The 12,405-nt window shown below is 44.5% G+C and overlaps 1 protein-coding gene across 1 annotated transcript in view; it reads left to right on the top strand.

Moving 5' to 3' along the window:
- The window catches only part of LOC309707077 (nuclear receptor subfamily 1 group D member 1-like), an 11,354-nt gene extending 349 nt beyond the window's left edge, over positions 1–11,005 (top strand). Inside the window, exons 1-8 of the mRNA XM_082534185.1 lie at positions 1–717; positions 6,299–6,610; positions 6,720–6,808; positions 6,926–7,070; positions 8,460–9,025; positions 9,119–9,304; positions 9,398–9,608; positions 9,710–11,005. The exon at positions 1–717 is cut by the window's left edge and continues 349 nt beyond it. Coding sequence (XP_082390311.1) covers positions 699–717; positions 6,299–6,610; positions 6,720–6,808; positions 6,926–7,070; positions 8,460–9,025; positions 9,119–9,304; positions 9,398–9,608; positions 9,710–9,906 — 1,725 coding nt within the window. The 5' untranslated portion in view covers positions 1–698 and the 3' untranslated portion in view covers positions 9,907–11,005. The remainder of the gene's footprint in view (positions 718–6,298; positions 6,611–6,719; positions 6,809–6,925; positions 7,071–8,459; positions 9,026–9,118; positions 9,305–9,397; positions 9,609–9,709) is intronic.
- The last annotated feature ends 1,400 nt before the right edge of the window (positions 11,006–12,405 follow it).

The raw sequence follows: 12,405 nt of genomic DNA, 5'->3' as shown, positions 1-12,405 counted from the left end.
TGGAGGGAGGAGTGGGGGTGAAATGTTGTCAGAGAGCGTGACACAGAGAGGGAGGAAGAGAAAAGAGAGAGAGAGAGAGAGAGAGAGAGAGAGATCCCTGATGCACACCAACAAACAGGAGGGACACACAAAAGGAGAGCAGGGAGGGAAGAAAAAAATGGTCACATTTCTCAAGCACCTGAAAACGTGCTGGTTATTTTCGGACGCGTGTAGCTTATTGATGAGTGTGGGAGTGTTTAAACTACTTCTACTGTGATCATGTTTTCATGGTGACTGTACATGGCAAGCAGCTGAACGCGTTGGGACCACTGTAATTCAGAGAACACCCTTTTACACAGAGATCCGTCTGACATCACACTGTGCAGACAGAGAGTCGAGCTTCCCCGTGCGTCTGTTCACCTCGAGAGAACATCGGGATCAATAAGAGACCTGATCTGAATTGCTTTTAAATAGTTTCTTTATTACTTTTGTTATTTCTTCTTCTTCTTTTGGGCTGGCCGGGTTTTCTCAGGAACCCCAATGCCCTGTGCACGCTGCTTTTGGTCTGAGCTTTGGGATACACTCTACATGCCCTGGCAGTTCATGACTCTTTCACCCGTATCAACAAAACTCTTCGGTGACAAGAAGTGGCAGTCAGTTCAGCAGTAAACGCCTACTGTAATACGGAACAAACGAACAACACCGATCGACTGGGAAACATGGAAAACAGTCCAGGTGGTAAGTAAGCTTTAAATTGTGTGGTCGATGCTGAAAGCTGCTGGCAAGCAGCGCTGTCAGGTTTACTTTGAGGGTAATGGTGCAGGTGAGCACAGATGCCAGTGAGCTGCATTAGATCAAATATTGCTAATATTTAAGTAATATATAAAGTTTTACTGCCATTTAATTATTATAATTTTTTTTTTTTTAATTGTCTGTTTGAGTCATGTCAGATCACTGCAGTTATTGGACATGTCTGATGCTTTGGGATTTGTATCCAGTTTAATTGCATCTTATGCTCCTTCTATATGAATGTGTGATATCCAGAAAACTATTTAAGCTATAGGCAGTTGGAGTTTCTGTGCACTGTACTCTTGCCTATGACTGTAATTCAGCTGTGCAATCTCTGGCGTGTTGCCAGGTGCTTCTGGGCTGCGCAAGTCTGAGGATTTTGAGTGAGTGAGCTGAGCTCAGAGAGGGAAGTCCTCTCCTCCAGTCTTTGCGGCGGACTTCCGATTCTCTGCATGTAAACAAACTCACGTGAAGCGCGACCCTGAACGCCCTCTGACCGGGCACGTTGTCATCCCACAGCCTTCCCCACGTTTGGTCGCCCCACCATTAGAGGCTTATCTGCAGACAGATAAGGAACAATAACGTGCTGACCCACCCGCGTTGCGTCCGCGTTTTTTTGGATCTTAAAGTTCTTGCTCCCAAAACCACTTCTGGATGTTTTCATCCAATGGGAGGTTGTCAACTAACAAACATGTGATTCATTAGAAGTTTGCTGGTCACAATCGTGGCACTTTCCCCCAAACACAAGTGAGGAGGCGATGTCAGGGAGGAGTCACGCCCACTGCTCCACAAACATGAAATCTGTGCCAAATTCTCCTTCCACACTGGCTCCAAGAGCCGCGCTTGGAGTAAACATGTAGTTCTGCCAGCCCCTGAATCACGATCTAAATGTAGCGAGAGCTGATGATGAATGAACAGATCATATCTGACTCATGAAATCGATAAGAGTTAAACCGCCTATTTACTCCGTGGCTCACTGGCTGAGAGCGCCATTGTTATAGGCGAACAGATAGATAAAAAAGCAATAAAGCAGTGACGCTCTATTGATATAACGCTTTAAGCCATTACAGCAACTTCACGCTGCACCTAGATCTCACGATATAATTTAAATCTAAACATCAGGGACATAGGTCTTTGGTCGACTGTGGCCATGGCCGTGCACCCTGGGTAAAAAACAACACATAAAAAACCCGTTCGTGATGTTGCGAATCATGCACCTGATTTTAATACGCAGCCACCCCGCCTCGAGCTGACAGCACGTGTACACAGCCTCAGTATCCACGTGCCGCGCATGATTCCAAGTACACTGCTCCTCTCACGGTTGTTCCTCTCTGTCGCGCGCACTGTGCGCGCGCTCAGCTCACACGGGGATTCCTCTTTATTCGTTGGTAGATTGGTCAGTGGGTCAGAGGGGTTTAACCAGCCTTCTGTCTCATATTAGTTACTATAGCTGATTTTAAATGTTCATTAGTAATTAAAAGGAGCGTCCTTTTTTGGGGGGTAGCCTATCACAGGACGTGGGATGTGAAAGAACATATTAACCTACATTTGCCAGCATCAACTAGTTTTTTGGGTGACAAGGCCAAGCCGTTTCAATTACACTCTGGTATTTCTGTTTGGGCGGTGTAATGGAACAAAATAAGACGATAAATACCAGACTGAAGTCACTATCATAGGGGCACTGAGCAGTTGTCACATGAACTAAGGCTAACCTTCACAATGTTGTCAAGGAAATGATAAAAAGGTCACTTCAACATGGACTGTTGATTGTTTTTCTTTTCATTCAGAATAAATAAAGTTGTTTAGATTGGTGCTTTGATGGGGTGTTGTTGGTAATGACAGCACACAAACCCTTTCTGCAATAGAAAGACCAAAGCATGTGAAAGGTTATTTATTTCTAAGGGTTACAGTAAAATCAGATGACACAATAAAACCTGTTCTGACTTCCTTTCACATTGTTTCAATATTATATGGATATTTATTTTAAAGCTGTCTCTATCAATAGTACCTAGTCAACCTTTCTGGATGATTTTCAGTCCATCCATCCATTTTCTTTCGCTTATCCAATTCAGGGTCATGGTTGGGTTGGAGCCTATCCCACCTGTCACACGGAGGGAGGTGAGAGGTGGGGTACAGCCTGCACAGGTTGCCATTCTATAGCAATTCTAACACTCAGAGACAGATAACCATTCATGTTGACAAAATCAGTAAACCTAGACTCTCCAGTTAACCTGACGTACATGTCTTTGCATGGTGGGAGGGAGCTGCAGCACATGTGAGAACCCAAGCAGGCAAGAGGTGAAAATGCAAACTCCACACAGAAAGGCCACAGCTGGCCGGTGGATTCAAACTCAGGGCCTTCTTGCTGTGAGGCAACCATGGCACCACCATGCTGCCCATATTCAGTTTCACAGCAGTCAAATGGAAGATGAGTACTTTAATAAGTGTTCATCGTGTAATTGGGATATAATGTCATGGTATCAACCCGTTTCAGGGTGCCGTGACGTGTTCAACCTCACTCCTTTCAACTGAAAAAGTACCAGAAAGATTGTGGGTGCAGTAGTTGAATGACTAAGCTAATCAGTAGCAGTAAGAATCTGCAATAGGAGTGGTTAATGGTATGACTCTGTGATGAGAATGAATGCAGAGAAACACTGCAGCTGTTCATGACCAGCTCTCATGAACCCTGTAGTCTTCATGGAGTTTTCCTCTCCTTGATCTCAAAGCGTGATTATTGACCAACTTACAAAAAAATGCAACATGTTTAAGCAGATGAATGCATATGTTGGGCACTAGCAGGAAAATGAAACCAGATTCATTGTGTTAGATTAAAAAGATGTCACTCCTGAGAATAAATGCTTTTTTCTAGGCTACATTTGCATTGCTCAGCCCCGAGGATCTACATGTAATCCTTTGAACTTGAGAACTCCTTAAACAAAGTTCAAATTGGGTCAGCCTCTTCCATTATGTTAATTAAAAAAAATCTTCTCAACTGCTTCTAATGTGAAAAAAAAACCTGCCCGCTGTTCCTTCTAAGAACTATCCTCCATGACAAACGCTTCATAAATGAGCAGATGACACGAAGCCAGTAGTTGCACGTGGAGGGAGGCTTACTGCCCATGCACAGAGGTAAACGTTCACATGACAGAGGACAGTCAAGTTGCAAATGGAGCATGATTTCCACATTTTCTACGGGCGTCCGTGCATGCCCAGGGGGAGGGAACACACGAGATGGGAAGTCAGAGAGGACTGGCAAAAAAAAAGAGAGAAAAAAAAAAGGAGGCGGTTGTATTGTTTATTCCGTAGTTCTTGTGGCTCTATGTGTATCCGCAAGTCACATGTTGTAACCTGTGCCTGAGGACAGCGGGGGTGACATTCCCGGAGCTCATTCCGTAGCCCAGTCAAGCCATATTCCAGGAAATCGTTACAAGCGTTCAGAATATGGAATGTTTTTCTACTCGACGAGCGGGGCGGGGTTGTGACTTCTGAGCGTAGAAAGTGGGTGTGGAAGAGCCAGTGTGTCTGCAGCATGTCACCCTGCCCTCCGCAGGTGAGCCACATGCCCAGAAAACTACCTCTCTCACACATCATGCAGAAAAACTTAACAAGCAACATTTGCGTGCGCAGGGAAGTAACCGCCTGCCCAGAGCTGCCACCCCACACACGTCCACACACATACACGCATACCCTGTTGGAGCAGTCAGTGTTGACACGTGTAAGCGGTGGAATTAAGGAGGCACTTAGAGCTAAACAGCAATCCAGCACGTGTTTTCTCAAGAAGAGAAAGCAAAAGAGACAGGGCACACTTTTCTCAAATGATTCCAGGTCCTTGAGAGGAAATGTGCACAGAATTACAGAGCAGACATTCTAATTATATTTACACCGCTTTGGATAATACTGCCACACACAGAGCAGGCATTTTTGACTTTGACTACATTAACCTTTTGGGTGGTATATTCACAGACCTGATACATTACAAGTAGCTTGATACTGACCCACAAGGTATGATCACAATCATAATGTGAGAATATCTGATGCAGTGTCTGGGTGAAGAATTGTGCGTGCAGGAAATGTTACAGTTGGCAGGTCTTCTTGGATACTTGACACAGTGATCTGATAAAAAATGAACAAGTGGTTCAAACTGTGAGCTAAATACGGGGGGGGTGTACCAAAGTAAGCCTAAATCCATAAATTCTTTAAATTATTTGAAGAGATAATCACTCACTTATATTACCATAAATTAAAACAATTATGGTAGCTTTAAAGGTAGGGAAGATTGCTTGGTGGGTTTTTTCCTCCCTCTAGCCTGATTCATCTGAACACGCACACACAAAAAGCACAATGTCAGCCTTTGAAATTGTGTTAAAGTGTGAAAACAGTGACCGGCAACAACGTGACTGTTGCCCTCTGCGCAGTTTCTAGTGACTCAGTGGAATTCATTAACTTGTTCCGTTCCCCGCTTGCTCTCCTCCGTATCTCTAGCCACAGCATTAAAAGCCTTCTCCACTCCAAACGTGATCTGCCCTAGCGCTTGTTATGGCACTGCTGCTGTTGTTGTCTACACGGGACTGCGCAAAGAGCCTTGTGAGCCAGGCGGGAACTGTGTCAAGAGTCCATGTGAGCTCCTGGTCAGGTGGCTGGCGGATAGATGGGTCTGCAGGCCCGGAGCCGGAAAGGGGAGGGAGGAAGGGAGGAGGATAAGAGAAAAAGGGAGGGGGAAAGGCGGAGGGAGTGTAGAAAGGACTCAGTTCTGAAAGCAAGCATGCAGGGAGCTGGCTGGCTCAGCCTGCACGTGAGGGGCAGTCTTTCATCTTGCGGGGAGGAACACTGTCTGCAAAGGAAAGGGCGGGGGTGGTGGTGGTGACGGAGGGGTTTGGGTGTTGTGTTTAGAAGTAATAGGGCATTTCCAACTTGATCTGATATCCATAAACAAAGGCCTGTTTGTGAACTCTCTGTGGCTCTCATTGTGAACATACAGTGACTTACTGTCATAATATGATATGATGTATTTAATGGTGTTCCCTATTCCAGAAGGTTTGGTGTGTGTGATGTGATATATCGTAGGCTATTTTATTAGTTTATGATTGTTTGTGACAGTTGAGAGATGTAGATCTTTAACTAGATGGCATGCTGTGTCTATTTCAGTTACTACCTCTCCTATTTTTCCATCACTCATCAGTAAAAGCATTGTCAAGCAGGTTACTTGAAGGTATGATTCGGCAGGACTTGGGCATTTTTTCCCTTATCTCATTCTTATCAGATTAAAAACTGAAAAGACTGCACAAAAATATCCCGGTCAGAGTTGTTGTTCCTCAAGCTGTCACTTTTCTTTCTTTCTTTTTTTTTCTTCTCTTTTCTAAATTGTTCATCGGATCAAATTTCTGTTGTCCCAACAAGGTCAGGGTTTTGTGTCTGTGTTTGCAAAAGTCTGCCAAGTAAGCTCAGATGAAAGCAGATGATTGCTCAACACTTCAACTCTCTACTAGTTTGTGCCTGTGCACTGAGTTTTGGACCCTCTGTGCTCTTTCAGGTGGTGTTATCTTGTACGCTGGCTCGTCTGGAAGTGCCAGTCCGAGTCCTGGCAGCCCGTCAAGTGGATACCAGACCCAGTCGCCCTCCTCCCACTCGCAGCCTTCATCCCCGGAGGGTGTCTCCTTTCAGGAGATCGGAACCTTGAAGCAAAGAGGGGAGCCAGGGGGAGGAACACCTTCCCCGAAAATGGTCTTTCAGTTTCCCGAAGTTAACAGTGCTCCAGTTGCGCAAATTATGACGGTGTCATCACCGACCTACAACCATCCCACCGTTGCCAAAAGGCCTTGTGGCTTCACTGGCACGTTCACCAGTAAGTACCTACTCGCCACCCTCCTCCCTGTTCTCCTCCTTCCTTGGCCATCAGCAGTTTTTCATTGTGTTTCTTCACCTGACAACCGTTGTGACTTCCTCTTTCACAGAAACCGGAGGTATGGTGCTTCTGTGTAAGGTGTGCGGGGACATCGCATCTGGGTTCCATTATGGCGTGCATGCCTGCGAGGGCTGCAAGGTGAGACCAAAGAAAGGTTATATTATGCCACGTCTTTCCTTTTCATTGTGTACAAAAAACACAATGACACAAAAGACACCCTTCACAGCCTCTATTCTTCCTACCCTCCTTCCGCAGGGTTTCTTCAGGCGCAGCATTCAGCAGAATATCCACTACAAGATGTGTGTGAAGAATGAAAACTGTCTCATCATGCGCATGAACCGTAACCGGTGCCAGCACTGTCGCTTCAAGAAGTGTCTCTCCGTGGGCATGTCCAGAGATGGTGAGAGATCATGTCATTGCATGAAGATATTTAGACATAAGTAAATTCTGATGGATTTATTCCCACCAGTATTTTACACTGGCTTAAACAGTGAATCATTTTAATCCGCTTTGTACAAGATGCGAAAACAAAGTCCAAATTCATTTCTGTCACAGCTTACAACAAAGGCATAATCCCACTGTCAAAGCCACTTGCCTTACTCCTCATCAAAAAGTTGAATTTTCTACTCATCTCCTTTCCACTATTTCCTCCTCTTGTCTTTGTCCTCCTCTGCCTCCCTTTCTCCTTGCGCTGCTCTCTGATTAATGGCAAGAGGAGCTGGAGAGTCCCAGTAGTCATCAGTCATGTAGAAACTGTGAAAAATACTAGTTTATTTTAGGAAACTGGGGCACAAAGTTGTTGATTACCCTTCCCGTTCGCAGTCACGTACGCTCTTTCCCGACACGGGCATTTCAAATCATTTGAGATTTAATGTTATTCTGTCCAGTTAATCACAAAAACATACACTGCTTCAATTTGAATATTAAACATATGATTGCAGGTAATCAGCTTTTGTGTGTTATTTTCACCTTCAGGAGTTAAATCTCCAGGGGAAGATGGCTAAACTAGGTGATAATAAATCACGTTTTTTTTTTTTCTTTCTGGTGCAAACATTTTTAGCTGACCCCCCCCCAAAAAAGCCAGAAGCGAGAAATCAACTGCTAATTCATCAGATTTGAAACATTTATATTTTGTGAATAAGCACACAAAACACCGTAAATGAAAAATACGATAATAACAACATAACGTTCATGGGAAAGGTAGCTCCACCCACTTTCTGGTTTTCGGCTGATGTCTGCGACTCGCCAGCATGAAATTGATTTTTGATCAGCCGCCTTCGACCCTTTGTCTTTTCGGCTCTCTCACCTGCCTTTCTGTACCTCTGACCTTTCCACTCATCACCCACTGTGTCACTCTGCTAATGACACCACGTTTGGTGGTATTGACCCAGTGACCTACTTCTAGAGGAAAAAAAGAGAGAGCCTGCGCTTCACTGAAAGGCAGAAAGAGAAGGACTCGTGGGGGAGGAGGAGGTGGTGTAGCATACAGTGTACTATAAATAGGACTGTCAGTGGAGGTAGGGCATCGAGGTGGGGGGAAGGGAGGAATGTAAAGGCTGAAGAGGATGAAAAGATGGAGGCTTCTGGGTCTGTAGTATGGTGTAACAGCTGTGATGGAGAAAGAATAGTCAGAGACAGATGAGAGATCTTGGGATTAGTAATACATCTAGATTAGAGTTTGAGAGCCACATGTAGGATATTTGTTTGAATGTGAACATTTTACGCATACAAGTGTCAGTGCTGTAAGATGCTAACAGAGATGCTCGTTTCTGTCTGCTTTTGTCCTCAGCTGTGCGTTTTGGGCGTATTCCCAAGCGGGAGAAGCAGAGGCTTTTGGATGAGATGCAGAGCTACATGAACAGTCTCAATGAATCGGCTTCCATGGAAATGGAGGTGTCACCTCCTCCCGACGCGCCGTGCAGTCCACAGAACCAGACGAGTGAAGGAGCCGGCTCCATAATGCAGTCTTACCACGGTAACAAGAAACCACTCAAGATGGCTGCTGGCAACGGCAACCTTGGCGCTTCCTCTTTCCAGAACAGCGCGGCGCAGGAGCCTGCCCTGTTGCACGCAACTGCCCAGACGCAGCACGCAGTTCAGGTGGAGCAGGCGAACCTGACAGCTAACTACCACGTCCCCCCTAACTTCCCCGTCCCACCTACAGGCAGCGAAAGCACCACCAACGCAAACGTCGACAACGCCAAGTACACGTTCTCCTCCAATCAGAACCAGTGTCCTGTCAGCGGTAACATGTCGTCTCAGGGCTACACAGCCAATCAGAACAGTTTCCCAGCCAGAGAGTCCTCAAACCAAAACCAGTGTCCCTGGAAGCTGAACGGAGGAGCCAAGGTTCTGGTGAGTCTCCCTCTCCTTTTGACTCTATGAAAGCCTTTTTAAATTCCAGTCAATAAAATGCCCATAATGCTTCTCTTTCTCTGTCTTCTGCAGGCATGCCCACTTAATTCATGTCCTGTGGCTCCGGCCAGTCGCTCCAGTCAGGAGGTGTGGGAGTCTTTCTCCCAGTGCTTCACCCCTGCTGTTAAAGAAGTGGTGGAGTTTGCAAAGAGCATCCCAGGCTTCCAGAATCTCAGCCAGCATGATCAGGTCATGCTGCTCAAATCTGGTACTTTCCAGGTATGCCTCTTTGAATACGATTTGTGTCTTTGGGGCTTTTCTTTTTACGTTTCTTTTTCCCTCGATGCTGAACTGCTCTTGTTTTGCTGACAGGTTCTCATGGTGAGGTTCTGCTCACTGTTTGACCCCAAAGAGAGGACGGTGACCTTCCTCAACGGACATACATACTCACTGGCATCCTTGAGAGCCCTTGGTATGGGCTCATTATTGGATTCCATGTTTGATTTCAGTGAGAAGCTAGGATCTTTGGGTCTGGAACCAGATGAGATGGCACTTTTTATGGCTGTCGTGCTCGTATCTGCTGGTAAGAGTCACGCAGCTATGTGCATACAAGCTCATACTTCTCACACAAACACATTTCTTATGTCTAATGCTACTTTGTTTGCTCCTTTTTTCTTTTTTTAGATCGCTCTGGTATAGTGGAGGTTGGCGCAGTAGAGCAATTGCAGGAGAATCTAATAAAAGCTCTGCGTTCACTCATCACCAGTCGCCGCCCAGACGACAGCACGCTCTTCCCAAAGTTGCTGCTTCGTCTGCCGGACCTGCGCACCCTGAATAACCAACACTCTGACAAGCTTTTAGCTTTCCGCATAGACCCTTAAGTTCAGACAGCTTAATGGGGTAACTGCCTTTGGGAACCGCCTTACTCCATATGCAGGCCTGGCTTGCTACTTTCCCTACACCGGCCGCTGCATGATGGACGGCAATTTTGAGAGATCTCCCAGGTCTGATGTTCCAAGAGAGCCGGGGAAATATGAGTGAAGAACGCAGGCAGAGCAGAAGGTGGTGGAAGCTGATGAACATAAACCGATCTGTGCTCCAGTTGCTTCCAATTGGACTGCTAGAAAACTGTTAAAACTGTAGAGTTCTTCCTTGAGTTTTTCAAGACAAAATCAAACCACCGTCGCTTCTCCCTCTTGGAGTTTGTTTTTGATGTAAAGACCAAAAAAAGAAGGGCGAGCCCGTTGATCCTCACCAGACTTTTTTTTGTTATCTCACAAAGCTAACGGAAAGGAAGCACATACTTTTTTGCCCTGAAGAAGAAAAAAAAAAAGGACAGACATTCACCAATAATGATCTCTTACTGTAAATTCCTGCCACAAATGTAAAGGCACTTTTCATACATTGAGAAACCTCTGAAATCAATAAATATATATATATATATATATATATAGCAATAGAAATGTTTAACACAGTTTGTGTTTGCCCTGTTGAAATGACATAAGCTATTTTCACATCATGTTATCATGTGAGGAATCTTTATAGAAAAAAAATCACCCATTTGTGATTGAGAGATGTATACCATTTTTACGAAAATGAGACTGAGGTGCAATGTATTTGTACGCGGTGATCAGGGAGAAATTATTGGTCATTTTAGACCATGTCTGATGGCTTATATGATAAGATGTTCTGTTGTAAATTTTGTACAGGGCCGTTATTCTCGGTTTGTACCGGCGTTTGTTTGCAGATTCTTGGATATGTAAATGAAATTAGTATGGAGATTATTGTATGATGTCACACATGATTGATTTCTCTACAGGACGCAGCGTCTGAACGATGTGCTCCGAGTATAAACTTTTTATTTGAATATATAGCGTTGAAATAAATGTATTGTCAACGGACAGCATCGGCCTGTGAATATTTTGTAAATGTTTTATGGTTACGCCATAGATTACCATTATTAAATAATGTTATATAGCATCTTCTCCTTGTTCTCATCTCTTTTCATTTTCCTCCTTAATGCGATGCCGAGACATACCATACAGCCGTAGCCTAGCAACAGATGCAATGAGCCAATCGTGCTTCAGGTCTGAGAGCCACTGGGGGCTTTTATAATAACAAGAAACACCACTTGATTTTTGAGTGTGTGTGTGATAACAAGTGAATGTAATTCCAAAGACTTATGGGAATACTAGGTGTTATTCTTTGCTGAGAGAACACAGCGACCTTTTGCAGAGACGAGATGATAAGCAAACTGAAAGAGATAAACTGGATTCTGGTGAAGGATGAATGCAAATGTAGGACTAACAAGGCAGTTGGATCAAAATGCTCTTCATGAGTAAAGCCTTGTTACCAGACACGAGGAGAAATCATATTGATATAAACATTTAGGAGCAAGTTCCATAAACTGCAGCTCTGCCTTTAATAAGGCTCCATAATGTGCACAGTCACTGGCATTGCTTGTTTTAAAAGGAAATGATTTAGACAAGTGCGTCACACCCAGAATCATGCATCACAATAGCACAGCTTCAATTATATTTCTAGGTCTGACAGGCTTTTGACTGACTCTTGTATTTTTGAAACAAACATACTAAAGAAGCTGTGACTGCTTATAAGAATATAGCAGTCACGGATCCAACAGTAGTTCCACATTAGGTGAAAAAAATTAGCAATAGTACACATTTTCCTCGGTGCCAAAAAATGAAAAATGAGTACGAACCAGAAGCTATCTATCTATTTATCTACGAACGCACCTGCACTTTTACTGTCATTGATCCATCAGAAAGAAATACTGGAAGCCTGCAATGAGGAGAGCCTATAGTCCCTAGGGGTGCTTTGTTCCAGTCATGCCCATAAATCATGTTGGTCTACGCCTGCCGCCTACTGGACAGCACAGTAACGGCAGGAGCACGTTTTAGCCTCCCACTAGATGTGTTACAAGTTGTAACACATCTGTCATATGATAATCGTACAAAAATACTGAATGGGCTGCAAGACCATCACCAAAAAGCTTGGTGAGAAGGTGACAACTGTTGGTGTGGTTATTTGGAAATGGAAGAAATATAAATTCGCCCTTCAATCCCCCTCAGTCTGAAGCTCCATTCAAGATCTGGGGTGAGGATGATCAAGAGCAAAGTGGTGCATCAGCCCAAAGGAGGAACGAGGACCTTGCTAAAAATCGGAAAGCAGTTGGGACTGCAGTCACCAAGAATACCATTTGTAACACTACATTTTAATGCATTCAAATCCTGCAGCGTCCGCCAGGTCCCCTCAAGAAGTACAGATCCGTCTTAAGAAAATATAGCGGTCAGATGAAACCAAAATCAAGCTCAACACCATCATACTTTCATTTTTACCAGGCAGATTAATCAAATTGAAAG

The sequence above is a fragment of the Aulonocara stuartgranti genome (assembly GCF_965226115.1).
Source record: "Aulonocara stuartgranti genome assembly, chromosome: 5".
Classification (NCBI taxonomy): domain Eukaryota; kingdom Metazoa; phylum Chordata; class Actinopteri; order Cichliformes; family Cichlidae; genus Aulonocara; species Aulonocara stuartgranti.
The sequence above is the reverse complement of the archived record's forward strand: the minus strand, read 5'-3'. Positions and strand labels throughout refer to the sequence as shown.